General features: G+C 56.0%; 1 protein-coding gene across 1 annotated transcript in view; it reads right to left on the bottom strand.

Moving 5' to 3' along the window:
• Window positions 1–17,031, bottom strand: part of TTC7A (tetratricopeptide repeat domain 7A) — a 63,066-nt gene that overhangs the window by 4,879 nt on the left and 41,156 nt on the right. The window contains exons 13-19 of the mRNA XM_049784342.1: window positions 16,426–16,483; window positions 15,464–15,536; window positions 13,734–13,894; window positions 10,269–10,385; window positions 9,961–10,058; window positions 9,235–9,369; window positions 4,314–4,516 (exon numbers count right to left, since the gene is read on the bottom strand). Of these exons, the coding sequence (XP_049640299.1) occupies window positions 4,314–4,516; window positions 9,235–9,369; window positions 9,961–10,058; window positions 10,269–10,385; window positions 13,734–13,894; window positions 15,464–15,536; window positions 16,426–16,483 (845 nt within the window). The remainder of the gene's footprint in view (window positions 1–4,313; window positions 4,517–9,234; window positions 9,370–9,960; window positions 10,059–10,268; window positions 10,386–13,733; window positions 13,895–15,463; window positions 15,537–16,425; window positions 16,484–17,031) is intronic.

Below are 17,031 nucleotides of genomic sequence, written 5' to 3'. Positions count from 1 at the left end.
TTCCCTTATTGAAAATTGTAATCAAATTCTTGTCGTTGATTCCTCCTTTCAGTTCATGATTGCCCCCAATTTAACGTTTTTTGCCTGTTTCACTGGTTTATCTCCCCCCATTGTTTTACATTTGTTTCTTTAGTCCTAGAACTACTGTGTTTTGGTTGTTTTAATGCCTAAATTAACTGTTAGGCCAAAAATTGCCTTATTACCTCTTAAAAAAAAAAGAGAGAAGAATGTTGCTTTTTTTTTTTTTTTTTTTTTTTTTTTTGGTTTTTGGGCCATACCCGGTGACGCTCAGGGGTTACTCCTGGCTATGCGCTCAGAAGTCGCTCCTGGCTTGGGGGACCATATGGGACGCCGGGGGATCGAACCGCGGTCCGTCTCCTAGGCTAGCGCAGGTAAGGCAGGCACCTTACCTCGAGCGCCACCGCCCGCTTTTTTAAAGATAAGTTAGGCCTTGTCAAGGACAGCATAAAAAACGTTGAAGAAAGTCTAGCTGAAACCAAGAAAACCTTGGACAGGGAGGAAAGCTGGTATAAAAATTGGTTCTCCACATCTCCCTGGTTATCCACCCTTCTACCCACGCTGCTCGGCCCATTCATTGGGTTCATGCTGCTCATTTCTTTTGGTCCATGGGCATTTCGCCGCCTAACTGGCTTTATAAAAACCCAGATTGACGAGGCTACCAAAAAATCTGTGGGCATTCACTACCAGCAGCTCCAGCCTCATGAGCCCCCCCCCCCCCCCCCGTTGCTGATACTGCTGAGGGCGAGGATAGCGCCCCTGAATAACTGGATTTTGAGGAACTGGAACGGCTCGCTAAGCGTAAGAAATCCTTCCTCACACGGCTGTGGAAATGCCTTTGACAGGATTAGCCTGGTGCCAGTATTCAGGAACACACCTCATTCTTTAACTTTGTGCAGGTTCTTAGGGGTAGGGCACTCCAGCCTACATGCACTGATGCAAGAACCTTCTTGCGTGCTCCCCGAGCCGCTACTTTTGGGGTTCTGACACTGGGGGCCCACCAGACAGCCTAAGACAGGGTTTCCACCCATCTTTGAATTAATAAAAAAGGGGGAATTTGTTGGGGACTGTTTGGAATAATTAAAAAGCCCTCTCACTAATCAAAATGGAGTCTCTGAAAGTCTGAGCCAAAGTGCTTAATTAAGTGACAAGCTGCATGCAAGTAGATGTGGCCTTTTTGCCCTTGGACCAAAGAAATAGAAATAGCCTAGAGCTAGGGAGTCACTAGGCTCCAAGATGTCCTTGTAAAGACAGGGGTCAAAAGGCCTAAGCTGAGATTAGATTTTGTATTTTGTTGCTCAAAGATAATATGGATCTCTTGACTGATGATAATCTTATTAACCTTGGAAAATCAAGATGTTCCCGTGGAAAGTTACAGCCATTCCTATTGCGCCTCACCCCTACTTTCTTTGTTTTGCATTGTCTATAAAAGGTCTATTTTTCCCTTTATTAAATGGACTCCTGATCGGAACCCTTCGTCTCGAGTCTCTTCTATTTCAGGCCGGATTCCTCTTCGAGAACTGCGAATTACTGACGTGGTCCCCAGCTTTACCCGCTGGTCGGGGTCCCTGATGGGCCACACCCCAAGCAGCCCCCAAGATCTAAGCATAAACCCTTCGAAAACCAAGGTAGGGGCAGGGCTCAGCTGCCAGCTCAGAGCCCAGCCTAAACCCCCACAGCGCCAGCTCCTGCCTTGAATTGAAAGCACAGGGCTGGGTCATGGCTGGAGGGGTTGAAGTCAAGGACCCTGGGCCTAGCATTTGGCCCCTACAGTCTCGAGACCCGGGGGGGGCAAGAGGCAGAAGCCTGGTGAGACCCAGTTCAGACTTGGACCTGAGACCAAATGCTAGATCCCATGCAGTTTTTGTGTGATAGTTGCCATGAGGGTGAGGGGTGGGTGTCCGGCTGTCCCCCATAGCTGTGCCTGTGACCCCCCAGGAAGGAGCAAGCAGTTGATTCTAGGGAACAAAGAGGGTGCAGCCACATTGGAATAGCAGATGACAGAGCATGGGGAGAAGAAGGGGCTTGGGACTGGATGTAGAGCAATCCGGGGCAAGGGAAGATGGGATGCCAGGGTGAGACCAGTGAGCAGGGGAGAGTGAGAAGTTAGGGGGCTTGGCCTCACAGAACCCCTCCCCAGGCACAACCACACCTGTCCACATATGTGGGGTCTTCTGGGGTCTCCTGAAGTGAGCTAGGTTGTGTTCCACCAACCCCACCCCACAGCCTAGCAAGAAAAAGCAGGGTTCCGCCAGGGGCAGGTGGACTCAAGGGGTTCCCCCCACTCTTCGTGGGACTCCCATCTTTATCTGGGCCCTCAAATATGTGGTGTTGCCACTATATCCAAACTCCCCACTCTACTTTGGACTCCCCAATCTATCTAGGGCTCCTTGGGCTCTTCCCTGCATGATTAGAAAAAATTGGGCAGGGGCCAGCGAGATAGCATGGAGGTAAGGTATTTGGATTTCATACAGAAGGACTGTGGTTTGAATCCCGGCATTCTACATGGTCCCCTGAGCCTGCCAGGAGTGATTTCTGACCATAGAGCCAGGAGTAACCCCTAAGTACTGCCGAGTGTGGCAAAAAAAAAAAAAAAAAAAATTGGGCAGCACCCAAGAAAGGTAGATTCACAAAGGCACAAATTCAGTTCTCTCCTGTTTTTGGACTATTCCCCTTGGTCCATGTCAAGCTGGGTGTAACCGGTCTGCCCAGTCCCCCGCCCCCTCCCTGCACACTGGACACTCTGTGTCTGATGGAGAATGTTGAGAGAGATTAGCAATGTCTGCCACTGGCAGGCAGAGAGGCTTTCTCACACCTTCTCACATCTTTGACTAGAGACCCTCATGTGCCCCTCCAGAGAAAAGGGCAACGGGGACACGAAGTTCTTACTGACTGACAAAAGGGCATGTGAGGGGGGAGTGCCAAGGGCTGGGGGCAGAATCAGAGGCAGGAGTGGTACAGAGAAGATGTGGGGGCCAGTGAGCCATGGTTGATATCCATGCCCACATATGGTGTCTTTGGGAAAAGCTTCCCCGGTCTTGGAATCTGATTTTTAGGCGCATGTGGGCTGCCGACAGGAACAGAGCGGGGGAGCTGGGTTGGGCGGCCCACTTGGGGTTCACGGGTCCTCTGCTTGCCAGTGGCTTTGCAGAGAGCAGGCCTGGCACTGGCTGGCTCCAAGCATATCAATGCAGCCAGAGGGAGAATCTCGGAAGCATATCAAGGGAGCCGGGGTTACCATGGAAACCCACCCTTGGAAACAGCTTCGATGTCAGGAAGATAGTTCCTGACAATAATACGCATAAGTGGAGAATGGTGTGATCTCAATTCCCAAATTGTCCTCATGATTGGATTCTGCAGGGCTCACGGACAAAACAGCAGCACACGAGGCCTCAGGCTTCAGGATAGATAGGGCCCATGGCCAGGACTAGATTCTGGACTGACTTGGGTGAGGCAATTTTAGAGAAGCTGAGGTCTGAGCAGGGGAGGGAGGAGGCTGTAGCCACATCTCCTGGGGGCTAGGACAAGGCGTCCCTTTGGGTTTCTCCTGACACTGGGCATGCCCCCTTGAGATCTCTGTTAGGAACCCTTCAAGAAACCAAGCAAGAACCAGAGAACCCTTGGGGTTGAAAAGGACCTTCTTTCTTTTTTTGTTTGTTTTTGGGTCACACCCAGCGCTGCTCAGGAGTTATTCCTGGCTCTGTGCTCAGAAATCGCTCCTGGCAGGCATGGGACCATATGGGATGCCAGGATTTGAACCACTGTCTGTTCAGGATCGGGGATCAGCAAGGCAAACACCCTACCTCTCTGGCCCAGAAAGGACCTTCTCAACATGGCCACCCTGGCTTCCCAAGCCCTCCAGGCCACACTTTTTCTCCAGGACAGTCCTTAGGCTAGTCTAGTCCGAGTAGTTGCCTTTCCCCTAGAAACAGTACAAATCAGACTCATCTTGGTGGTGGTTGGGGTGTCCTGCAGCCATCTGAGGCTATATAGATCCTTTTGGGGTGCAGGGTGAGAGATGCCAGTACATCCCTGCACCCTACTGTCCTGGTCAGGGAATTCTCAGATGGTAACCTTCAAGTGCCACCGAGAACCCCATGGAGTGGTACCATGAAGTGCCATGATGGGGTACCTGCCTCCAGCCCCTCTGGGCATGCCATAGTTCCAGCCAAGAGGCCCCTGGTTTCAGTCACCTCTGGTGACCCTCTGCCCATTCAGACAAGCCTCACTGGAGGGCTGTGGCATCCTGCCAGTGGGAATGGGGGGGTGAAAGGACTGGAGCATGGGCCACTCACCAGGCTGCACATGATGTGCACACTGTCGGGGTTCACCGTGAGTGCCTCCTTGTACAGCTGCTCGGCCTCTTCCAGGTTGCCCTTGGCCTCGGCCAGGCGGCCCCGCATGTACAGTACCGAGTGTGAGGTGGGGAACAGACTGGCAGCCTCCTGCGTGCAGAATCCCGCTTCCTTGGGGTGCTGCTGCTCCAGGAATAGTTCGGCTGTGGTAAGAGGGTGGCAAGGGTGAGGCGACAGGGCAGCGGGTTGCTGGAAAGTGGGGTGCTGTGCTGTGGGGTGCAGGGTTCTCTGGGGCATTGGCACCAACCCTGTGCTGGGGCAAGAGCAAAGAGGGGACCCTCTGTCGCCCCTTGGTCTAGCTCCATCACGGGATGGAGTGAGGCCAAGTACGAGGCACAAGGAAGATCTGCGGGGATGAGGTGAGACAGAATGGGCACCCTGAGGAGTGCAGAGCCATCCACAACCACATTCACTTCTGGTATAGAGGGGCTGGGTGCTGGACACATCTGGAGACAAGTTTTTGTTTTGTTTTGGGGCCACACCCAGTGGCACTCAGGGGGTTACTCTTGCTGGACTCACAGAACCCTATGGGATTCCGGGAATCAAACCCGGGTCAACTGTGTGCAAGGTAAGCATCCTCTCCACTGTGCTCTCACTCTGGAGATGCTTATTCCTTCCTCCCACCAGCCAGCTATGTCCAGGCACCCCAGGCTGGCAGGTGAGGCCGAGGGGAGCTCCCACTAAGAAGGGCCAATCTAAGGCTTGATCTCCGCAGCTACCAGACATCCGCCACTGCCTGAGTCTTCCCAAGGCAAGGCCACCAGAGAGGGCAGACATCCTCCATGGCAGGCAGAAGCAGTGCCTATACCAGCATGGTACTGTAGCCCTCTGTGGGAGCTGGCATCTCTCCCATCAGGGTGACCCACAGGGTCAGCACAGCCACAGACGACTCTGCCACCCTGTCTTAGTTGGTGTCCAGCGGGCAGCACAGCAGGGCCTACTCCTTCCCATGGAGTGGGGGGTACAGGGAAATGGACTGACGGGGCTCCAGAGCAGCAGGAAGATGTCTGAGCTTCTATTGTGTCTCGGAGATGAATGGTGGGCACAGGGGAGCCCAAGCATGAAGGGTGTCCACTGACCCATAAAACCAGGGGTCAGCATGGCATCCACACAGAGGTGAAGAGAGAGCAACTTGGGCTGGAAACACCGGAGCAGACGAGCAAAGCTGAGAGTATGTGTGCATGAGCAGGGATACACGTCTGAGTATGATAAACATAGCATGTGTTGTGTGCATGTGTGTGAAAGAATGCATATGAGGGACTGTGTGTGCGTGTGGCATCTTGGGTCACCAGGGTAGCCTGAAGTTGGATTCCCGCCTGCGGCTGCTACGAAGTCCTTGTCCTGAGAAGACGGAGGGGAGGTCAGAGGGTGAGGCAGTCATGTCACCCACTGTGCCAAGTGCCAACTTCTGCATGGTGGAGGTACTTAGGGGAGTCTTTCTGGAGGCAGCATCTAGCCCAGGTCAGAGGTGCGAGGAATTTGAACCAGCAAAGGGGAAAGGGGGCTGTGTAGCCCTAAGGTCGGAGCTTCCCAGGGTAGGCAAAAGTAGTGTCTGAGGTGTGCTGGGGGCTGGGAGGTTGGTAGTAACCAGCTTTGGGTCTCTTCCTCAGTGCCAACAGCTAAACCAAGGGCCCAGGGCCACCAGTTCTGCCACCCCTAGCCTTGCCCAAGGCTGCCTTAGGCTGGCCTCATTAAGCTGTTTACAACCTGCCCATCTCCAGAGGCTGCCTCTAGGCCCTCCCTTGGGGTGCACATGGTGCCTTCTTGTCAACTAATTTAAATTATGGGCCCCTCCTCAGGCTGGCCAAACCGTCCAGCAGAGAGGTCACAGGCCGCAGGAGGAGCAGACTGGGGCCACACCCCCTTGGGGGCCTTCCCTTGATGTCTGGAGGGCGGCTGCTACCAAAAGGTGCTCCTGGCAGAAGCAGGAGCCCTGGGCACTTCAGTCGCTCTGCCTGGCTTGTCTGTGGGACCCAAGCTGTCCACATCCAGGCCCCTGCCCTGGCTGGTGGACAGCTGACCAGACCTCACTGGCCCGGCATCTCTGGACCATCCATCTCCCCCTTCATGACCCCCTGCTCAGTGGCTCCAGCAGCCTTTGGTTCTGGGGTCCTGTTCCCCAGCCTGCGACTCTCCCTAACCCAGCATGGGGGGAGGGGGCACTCCCACACCCCACCTGGAGCTGGAGAGCCCGCAGTCCTCAGGCCTTCCCCCAGGAGGGCAGGGTATTCCTTGGGACCTCCCAATGCCACCCAGGCTCAGGGGCAGGGAGAAGCAAAGGTTCGGCTCCAGCAAAGAACCTGGAGGGAGCAAAAATGACACACAGGCCCTGAAAGGACATGATTACTAGGACAACCTCTCAGGATGAATAGATGGGCAGACAGGCAGACACAGAGAGGAGGGACGGGCAGGCAGACAGGCTGGGAAGGAATCAGAGGTGATGACTCCCTGGATAATTCTTTTTTTTTTCCCTTGATTTTGAGTCACAACCAGCAGCGCTCAAGGGTTACTCCTGGCTCTATGCTCAAAAATTACCCCGGCAGGCTCGGGGGACCATATGGGATGCCGGGATTCGAACCACCATCCTTCTGCATACAAGGCAAACTCCTTACCTCTGTGCTATCTCTCCAGCCCAGAGTAATAGCACAACAGTAGGACATTTGCTTTGCAAGTGGCCAGCCCAGGACTGACCCAGGTTCAATTCCCGGCATCCCATGTGGTCTCCCGAGCCTGCCAGGAGCAATTTCTGAGCACTGTACCAGGAACAACCCCTGAGTGCCACCAGGTGTGGTCCCAAAACAAAATAAAGACCAGGAGTGGGTGTGTCTCCTGGCTGAGGGAAAATCACCTCAGCTTTCAGCCAAAAAAAAACGCCCAGATGGGGCCCCAGAATGCAGAAGGTTCACAGAGGATGCAGATTGTCCTAGAATCCTCTTAAAATCAGGACAAAAACCCTAGAACCTTCCTTCTTCTTTTCTTTCTGGCTGTAGCAGCTGTTGACCAGAATTTTCTAGAATCCTCTTGCCACTGCACAATGTTCTATAATGACAGGTCCCTGAATGTTTGATGGGGCAGAGGGAGAGCTTTGAGGAGGACATGAGCAGAGGCAAAGCCATGGTCGGAGCTGTGGCCATTAGCCAGCAAGAGAAAGTGAGACAGAGAGTCTGGGAAACTTTCTTATCAAGAGGATACGGCCCCTTCTCCTTCACAGTGAAGCCTCAACCCTGATCACAGGGAAGCGCAGTTCCCTCTAGAGAATGGAGCCGACTCAGAGATGGAACCTGGGTTCCCACCCAGCAGAATCCCCGCCAAGGCCAGACCTGGTCTCTGAAGAGTAGCAGAAAAAAGACGAAGAAAACACAAACACTGCCCTGAAAGAAGATGCAACTGAAAGGCTGGTCCCCACTGCTCAGTCTGCACCTCTGTGCCACTGTGTCTCCTGCAAAGTCCCTCAGATCATCCCCACCCTATAGGCTCAAGATCCCCATGTCAGATGAATGATGCCATGAAGGGCCGTAAAAGCACAAGCCTTCAAGGTGTGAGCGCTTTCTGAGAGTTCAGAAACATCTCATTGTGGGGAGCCAGCGGGGCACTACAGGATGCCAGCCAGGCACTGCAGGGGTACTATCTGGGCACTGTAGGACTAATAGCCAGCACACAGGGGTACCAACTGGGCACATGCAAAGCTACAGACATGTGAGCACTGAGAGTGACCCCCCAAGGCCCTGGGTCTTTGGTATCAGCGTAGTGGGGTTGGCCAAGAGCTGTTCCAGATTTGGCCTCAGAAAGGGACCTTGAATATTTGCTTAAGGGGGTCTTAGTGACTAGTTCTAAGGGGCTGTCAAGTTCTCTCCTCCTGATGCACCCCCATCTCGAGCTCCTCAGGAGCCCCACGATGTGCTACTAGAGCAATAGCCACAGGAGGAAAACGCTTCCTCCTCATCTACCTAGCTGTGGTTCCTGGTCCAGTTCTTAGGTTCAGAATCCAGGCAGAGTGTGAAGATGTTCTGAGTGTCCCTGAGGAATCCGAGACCTTGGATCACAGGGAACCAGCTCTCTGGAATTCGCAAAAACTCTTCTGCCTCTCCTTGGGGATGGGCTGCAGGTCTGGGTGGCAAATCCTTGGCCCTTTGTGCAAGGGTGGGCCTGGTGCTTGTCTTCAGAGCTCCACAAATCCAAGCATTGTCCCCCTTCTTGGCTTGTACTACTGTTGAATCTATCTGCTCGATTCTCTCTTCCCTGTCCCAATCTGACATTTTTCTTCTTTCTCTTTCTCTTTTTCGTGGGGGAGGGCACACCCAGAGATGCTCAAGCTCTGTGCTCAGGAATCAATCCTGGCAGGCTCGGGGGGGCCATAAGAGATACTTTGGATCAAACCTGGTTGGCTGTCCTGCCCCACCATCTCTAAACCCCGAGGTTTGGACCCCAAGGGTATATCCTTCCTCCCTGCACACAGCTATGGTCAATCTTGGAAGGACCAGGCCAGTAGCGAGGAGAAGAGATCACACACTCCAGCCAGGCTCCGACTCCCACCTTCATACTCCACAGTGACAATGACGATGAACCACCCCAAGCGTGCGTCACCAGAGAAGCCTCAGTGCCATCCACTTGCTGCCTTTCAACCCCTCTGCCAAGCGGAGCCCGTGTTGGCATCTGAGCCAGGCAGGACACACCTTGCCCCAATCCTTGCACATTTGTCTGCAGCTGCAGGAGCCCCAGGCAGCAAGAACATAGGGCAGAGCCCTGGAGAGAAGAAGCAGCGGGAAGCAAACTCTGGGTCCAGGGCACTGTGCTTCCCCACCAGCCCTGTGTCTCACACAAGCTCCCACACTCCTAAGCTCCCTTCCTCATGCATACTCACCAGCCTGCAGCCAGATCTGCTCCAGTGTGGTCCACAGGCGCATGGGGCCCTGCTTCAGCACCGAGCTGGGCACAGTCAGTTCCGACATTGCCTCCTCCAGCCGGGACGCTGCGATGGACGAGGCCCGCTGGGAGCCTGAAGCAAGAGGGCGGTGGGGACGGCCGTGTGTGTGTGTGTGTGTGTGTGTGTGTGTGTGTGTGTGTGTGTGTGTGTATGTGTGTGTATGTGTGTGTCTGTGTGTGTGTGTGTGTGTATGTGTGTGTGTCTGGGAGCCTGAAGCAAGAGGGCGGTGGGGACGGCCATGTGTGTGTGTGTGTGTGTGTGTGTGTGTGTGTGTGTGTGTGTATGGGGGGGGACTCGTGGCCCAGCCCAGGGTCAGAGGGCCCTGGGGTAGGGTTTCATGGCCCACACCCCAGGTTTTCAGCAGTGTGAGGGGGCCCCAACTCTGTTGGGAAGCTGGTAACAGGATTGAGGGCCATCTACGGTGGGAGGAGGTAAGGCCAGGCCCTCCCATCCATGCCCTGCTGAGGGCTGTCAGCCTGGAGCTGTATGGGTTCCCCCCATATCTGCACATGCATCAACCCTGTCTCGGCGGCAGGTGCCCCTTCCTACTGGGATGGTCTGCCCTGGACCATATCCGTGAGCAGCAGCAGGCAGGGGCAGGCAGAGGGCACAGGTGGGGAATGGGACAGGCAGGGGTGTGGGCAGCAGGCTGAGCCATCTTACTAGAGTCCGCGTCATGTGCATCGGGCAGTGTGAGGTACAGGCCACTCTGCTTCTTGGCCGGGGCGGTCTCACCGATGCTGCCATCCTTCTCCAGGCCCCTGGAAGGCAGCGACAGGCCTGTGAGGGCTGTGGGCCGGGGAGGGGTGGGAGGCAATGGGGCCAGGAGGAGGAGACAAAGCAAAGAGGGGACAGTAGGGCTCAGGCTGTGAGGGTGACCAGGGTCATGGGAGTCCACACAGCACATGCCAACAGGCCCCATCGCCCTCAAACACACCCACATACATACAGACACACAACCCAGCACTCACCCGAGCTGGGAGAAGTTGTAAAGCGATTGCCATAGGCGCAGCATCTGCCGGCAGGTGACCAGCGCCTCCTCGGGGCCCTTCAGGACCTGCTGCAGCTTGACCTTGGTGAACATCAGGCTGGGAAGCGAAGGACAGTCAGTCGGGCTGCGTGTGTCCCCAAGCTGAGATTCCATCCCTCCACCTCCACCCACAGAAGTCCCCAGACGTGTCCCTCATGCCATGACTCAGTTTCTCCATCTGCTCTGCCAAGGTACGCAGCTGACAACTGCCCTGGCTACGGCCTGCTCTCTCGTCACTGACCCTCACAGGCTATCGGGCTGCAATTCCTTCAGCAGCACCATGGTATGTGTGAATGCACCGTCCTTTCATGCAGTCGAGCTGGATTTGATCCTTGGCACTGCATGTGGCATCCTGAACCCTGCTAGGAACCACCTCTGAGAGCAGAGCCAGGAGCAACCCCTGAGCACTGCTGAGTGAGGCTACAAACACTTCTGCAAGTCCACTCTAGGCTGAGAGTAGACACAGGAAACGCTCTACAGAGGAGGTGATTTTGGTTTGGGGGGCACAACTGGCTGTGCTCAGGGGCCCTCTGGGATGCTGGAGATAGAACCTAGGTTGGCTGCCTGCAAGGCGAAACCCCTACCCACTGTGGCCGCCCAAAATATTTGAGGAACACAGCAAAGTGATAACTGACTGCACTGACTGCTCACTCTGGCCAGCCAACCAGCCACAGAGCTGCCATGTCAAACCTCCTTTTGATCCCCAAGTTCCTCCTAAGGAGGAGTGAACAAGAGGAGAACCCCAAGCCAGCTCTGATGACTTCTGGGGAAAGGGGAGCTGCACCCAGGCAGGGAGGCCAGCCAGACCCCAAGGAACAGGTGCTGCAGAGGGGCCCCTGTCCAGTGAGTCGAACTGGTTCCGCCTGAGGTCTGGCCCAGCTCACATCTAGTTATCTGCTCAGTTTCCAAAACAGCCATTTCCTGGGGGAGATGCAGCTCCGTGTTTACCCGCCACAAGTTCTGGCTTGTCCAGAGGGCCCCACTGGGCATCCTCCAGGGAGCAGCCGCCTGGCTCCTGGGCCCCGCAGGACTTGGAGCTCCCCGGGACTGGGCAAAGTGGGCAAAAATCCTAAGGGACCAGGATGCACAAGACTGCCTGCCTACCCAGCAGCGTCCAAGCACTCTGGCTTTTCCAAGGGGGCTGGCTGGTGGCCAGGAGGGTTATTGGAAAATCCAGGAATGTTGTTTGGTTACCAGGGAGACCTGCTCCACAAGCACCCTGACTCAAGCCGTAGGAATCTCTTACCTCAAACCAGACCCTTATCAGCACTGTCCCCCCCATCCTGCCACTCCCTGGCCGGCCTCCCAACTGCTTCATGCTGGGATGGGCTGAAGGGCTGGCACAGGGCTGTGAGCATTCCGTAGCCGGGTCTCACTTAACATGCGCCTTAAGAGCAGCCCGGGGCCCCGCCAGCTGGGCCTCCTGCCCAACCACCAGGCCCCAGGGGCAGCACCTGTGTCCCTGGGCTTAGTGGAAAGCCCACAGGATTGCAGGCAGCAGCTATGCTTCCAGCTGCCAGGCTCCCCCTAGCAGTGGCCAGGGGCTTGATGGGTCACATCCCAATGTTAAAATCCAAATCGGTGAACGAAGGCAGCCCCCATGGATAGACACTGAGATCCGAGATCCCACTTTGTTGTTGTTTCTGATCCCCAAATTCAGGGCTGGGGGCAGCTGACTGTATACAGAGAGGGATCTCCCCCCAGTCCTGAGATTTGTGTGTATGAGAAATGGCCTCCCCAGTCCTGCAGTCTGACTGTGTGCGAAGGGGCCTCTCATATTGGGACAGGCAGCATTTCTCTGGTTTTCTGTTTTGTTTTTGGTTTTTGGGCTACACCCGGTAATACTCAGGGGTTACTCCTGGCTATGCACTCAGAAACCGCTCCTGGCTGTGGGACCATTTGGGACGCCGGGGATTGAGCCGTGGTCTGTCCTAGGCTAGCACAGGCAAGGCAGATGCCATACCCCTTGCGTCACCACTCCCGCCTCAGCATTTCTGTGTTTTATTCTGTCTTTGTTTTTTGGCAATCTCAAAAATCACTCCTGGCTGTGCTTGAGGGGACCTTCTGGGGTGCTGGGGTCTAACCCACATCAGCTGTGTGCAAGGCAGCACCTCGCCACTGTGTGAAACTCTGGCATCAACTCTTATCTTCACCCTATTTTTCACTAGGGACCACTCTGGGGGCTGCAGGACTCTACCTGGCAGTGCCTAGGGACTGCACTTGGGGCCTCACGTGTGCTCTGCTGTTTCAGGGGCCAGAAACCCCATCCTAAACTTGGCAACTGCTCAGCACTTACTGTGAAATGGGGGCGCGGAGGAGAGATGACCACAGGGGTGACCCTGGCTGACCTGTCTTAACTCGGGAAACCCAAGAATCAGCCGGAAATGTCACCAGGCCTGTTACCAGACAGGGATCACTGACAAGTGTCCCCTCCTCCCTTGGCACTGGGCCTGCCTTCCAGCTGCTCCCAAGGGGGAGAGGCCGGGGACAGGCTGCGCTTGCTCCCAGCAGTCAGCTGGCAGGACGACTCAGTCGGCACCACCCCTGCACCCCCAGCAGAGCCTGGCAGGACAGGACCATCCGGTCCACTTTGCCCCCTGCACCCTGGCACAGCGGCCCAATAGAATTTGCATTCCTGGGCTCAGAGCCCTAAGCTGGGGGGGGGGGGTCCAGGTATGCCTTCCCATGCTCCACGACTTCAGGGGTTTGGACTAAGTGGACTCCAAAACTCCTCCTATGTCGAGCCCACTCAGCTACTCAGGGCTGCATTTTCACAGGGGTTTGTTTCACTCGCAAAAAGACTTGCTCGTCAAACACTATACCCCAGGCACCTGGTCTTTCTGGCTTACTTTTGCGCCACACCTCGGGGTGCAGCTCTATTGCAGGAGGATTGCTACACACAGATGGACGGGCAGACAGATGGTGGGGGTCACTGTTCCCCAAGCTCAGTCCCTTCTCTCCAGGCCTAGCCCCTTCCTTATGGCAGTGCTCAGGGCTGACGTTGGCTGTGTGCTCTGGGGACTGACTGTGCGGGGTGCCAGGAGGAAACCCAGGTCGGCCATGTGCGAGGCAAATGCCTTCCCTGCTGTCCTACTGCTTTGGCCCATCTCATAAATAATGCTTTGTGACTTCCTGTTCCTGACACTAGGGTAACATACACACCCACAAATGTGCACATTGCCCACCGTTTGTTTTTGGATCACACTCGGCAGAGCGTAAGAGGTTACTCTTGGCTCTACGCTTAGAAATCGCTCCTGGCAGGCTCAGGGGACCCTATGGGAAGCCGGGATTCGAACCACTGTCCTTCTGCATGCAAGGCAAATGCCTTACCTCCATTCTATCTTTCTGGCCCTACACAATGCACTCACACACCCCACACATGGACATGGGCAAGCTGGGTACCAACCTGAAACTCTCGGGGTGCTGGCTGATGGCCATATCGACTACGTCCAGCGCGTGCTGGTAGTGCTTCTGGGCTGAGAAGAGCAGGCCCAGCAGGTGTAGCGCGTGGACATCGTCCCCGCCCAGCTTCAGTGCCTCCTGCAGCTGCTCCAGGGCGCTGGGGATCTGTGGAGACAGTCTCAGCTCAGGGGTTGCCAGGCACCAGCGGGGGGGGGGGGCACCCAGCCCGGGGAGTGGGGGACCCTGACAGTGCAGGAAAAGAGAGAGACAGTAGACACCTCTATGACACAGGGCTCCCAGGCTGCTTATCAAGGCCAGCGTTCTCCTGGGGCCTGGCACACAGGGAAGGGGTGTCTGCCCTCTAAGGGGAAGCAGAGAAGGTGTGACCCCAGGTGGGGGCCACAGTGCCCAGTGGAGGGGGAGACTGGCCTCAAATGTGGGCACCAGTGCGTCTGCACAGATCCTGGCTGGGACTGATTTTCTAGCCAACCAATATTTATTTATCGGCTGGATCTTTGCTTGTCTTTGGTGGTGGGGAAGGGGGTGTTTGGGCCACACCCGGGGGTGTTCAGGTCTTCTCCTGGCTGTGCTCAGGGGTTACTTGCTCCTGGTGGGGCTTGAGAGATACTCTGCAGAGCCAGAGACTGACCCTGGGGGTCCGTGTGCAAGGCAAGCACCCTAATCGTTGTCATACTATCATTCAGGCCCCTGTGTAGGCCCTAGAACTGCCCTGGAGAGACATCCATGGGAGGATGGGCACCTCTCCTCTTACCCGGGACACACTCACTTTCCCCATGTACCATGAGGCGCGGGGCTCCCTGCTTGGGGAGGGTGGAAAAGCCTACTCAGGGCGCCCTCTAGGGCCTGAGAGGGGGGAAACGTTTCCACAGGGATGAAGAGAAATGCCAGATCATGTCTGGTCGGGCGGAGAATTTGGAGCTCATTTTCTGGCTGCTGACTAGGGGCTGTTGGGGGGGTTGCTGGCCATGCCTGTGGGGGCTACAGAAGCTGGGAGTGTGGGGGAAGGAGGAAGAGCAGAGAGGGAGGAGCAGCAGAAAGAGAAGCAGAAGAGGAAGGAAGAGGAAGAAAAGGAGGAAGGGCAGGAGGAGGAGCAGCAGGAGGAAGTGGAGGAGCAAAAAGGTGGGGCAGAAGAGGGCTGCACCTCCGGGTGCCCTCTCCTTCTGGGACCGCCCCGTCCTATGGCTCCATGCCTGGTCTTGCTGCCAATGGGTGCTTTATCCCGTGGGTGCCAAGGGTGACAGTGGTGTAGTGACCATGCAAAGCCAGAACAGGCCTCAGGGACACACCAGCTGCTGTAAGGTTCAAGGCCAGGCCTGGGTGGGACCCAGCTAACCATCGTCTCCCAGGGCCGTGCCCAAGGCTGAGAGCCACCAGATCCCTCCCACAATCCTGCACTGGGCCGCAGAGACGCCATATCAGGCCAAGACTACCTGTGTCCAGGGCCCCTACCCAGGGAGGAGTCTCCTCACCCCTCTGTGTGGAGGCAGAACCTGGAATGGTAGACCCGGTTCTGGAGGGACCTGTATGGGCTGTGAAAACAGGACCCTGGCTCCGGCCTGTGCTTCTGAGGGCCAGCAAGCAGCACCCCTCCCCTGAGATGTGACCCCTCACTCGTCCAGTCCAGAGCGAGCGTCCAGTGGACAGACACACAAGAAGGCCCAGAGAGGGGTCACCTGCCCGGAGGAGATTGACCAGGCTGGACGTGGGACTTACCTGGCGGACAAGAGCCAGCTGCAGGGACATGTAGAGGATGATCTGGGGGTCACCAGGGGCCAGCTGCTGGGCTCTGGGCAGAGGAGCACAAGCCAGTCACCAAGGGCCAGATGAGGGTCATGCTTGAGGGTGTGGCTGGGATGAGGGGCACGGGGAGACGGTGGGATAGGCTGGCTCGGGGCTGCTTCCTGTTGAGGGGCCCAAAGGGGCAGACCTCTGGGCAGGAGGCTAAGGGGATTAAAGCTGCAGAGGAAGTGGGGGCCGCCCAATGCTGGATGCTCAGTGCTGCCTACTGGTGGTGCTCTGCACTAGTGCTCCTGAGGAGACTCCTGGGACTGCCAAGGAGAAAAGGAGCTGGGCATCCAGAGGAAGGAGGGACTGGCCTAGCCTGGAGTGTCCCTGCCTCCTCCTCTGAGAGAGCCAGAGCCCTGTGGGGTGCCAGAGAGACCCAGTCAGGCAGCCCCACAGTGTGGGAACCAAGGCAGGGCCTTCCACGACAGTGACACCTTTTATTCTCACTGTATGTTGTTGGCCCCACTCAGCGGTGTTCAGGATTCAAGCAGTGCTAGGGGATCAAACAGAAGTCTGCCATGCTGCAAGGCAAATACCTCACTCACTGCTTTATCCTTGTTTGGGAGGGGGGTTTCACCCTCAGCAATGCTCAAGGGTTCCTCCTGGCTCCGCACTCAGGAATCATTCTCAGCAGTGCTCATATGGGATTGAACCCAGTCAGCCATGTGCAAGAAAGCCCCTCCCAGCTGTATTTCACTCCACCCTGTACTATCTTTGGCCCCGTCTATCCCCAGTTCAGGGTTCCTAGCTCCACGTTTTCCCAGTGTGGAAGAGCAGAGTAGGGGCTCGACTTAGGGTTAGGGTTGACTCAAAGCCTGTCCCTGCTTCCAGGGGAAGCTGAGAGCCTCAGGTAAGGGTAGCAGTCGTGGGGCCATGACAGCCGGCATCACCTCTCCAGCATCCGCAGGGCTTTTCGGTGTAACTCGTCCTGATTGGACCTCAGTGTCGCTGGGGAGACAGGATGGAGATGGCTGAGATGCCTCCCTCTCCCAGCAACCCCTCAGTGCCCAGCTATCAGCTACGGGGAGGCGAATGCTCACCCAGCTTTGCTTGGCTGCTGGGCCAGAGCAACCCTCTGAAAGGGCTGAGTTTTGAAAGAAAAGTCCCCACTTCACTCGAGGCAGGTCTTACACAAGATTGCTGTTTGGGGGTCACACCAGAGCTGACTCCTGGCTCTGTGCTCAGAGAACAGTCTTGGCTGGGTTTGGGGATCATATGGGGTGTCAGGGATTAAACCTGGGTCAACTGGTGCAAGGCAAATGCCCTCACCCAGTGGTACTCAAGGTTTATTCCTGGTTCTGTGTACTGGCAGGCTCGAGGGACTCTATGGAATGCTGGGGATGGAACCTGGGTCTGCTATGTGCAAGGCAAACGCCCTCCCCACTGTGCTATTGCTCAGGCCCCTCGACTCTTTATTTTATTTTATTTTACTTTTGGTCACACCGGCAGCACTCAGGAGTTACTCCTGGCTCTATGCTCAGAAATTGCTCCTGGCA

Source organism: Suncus etruscus, chromosome 12 (assembly GCF_024139225.1).
Source record: "Suncus etruscus isolate mSunEtr1 chromosome 12, mSunEtr1.pri.cur, whole genome shotgun sequence".
In the NCBI taxonomy this organism is placed as follows: domain Eukaryota; kingdom Metazoa; phylum Chordata; class Mammalia; order Eulipotyphla; family Soricidae; genus Suncus; species Suncus etruscus.
Note: the sequence above shows the minus strand (reverse complement) of the source record. Positions and strands in the feature narration are given on the sequence as shown.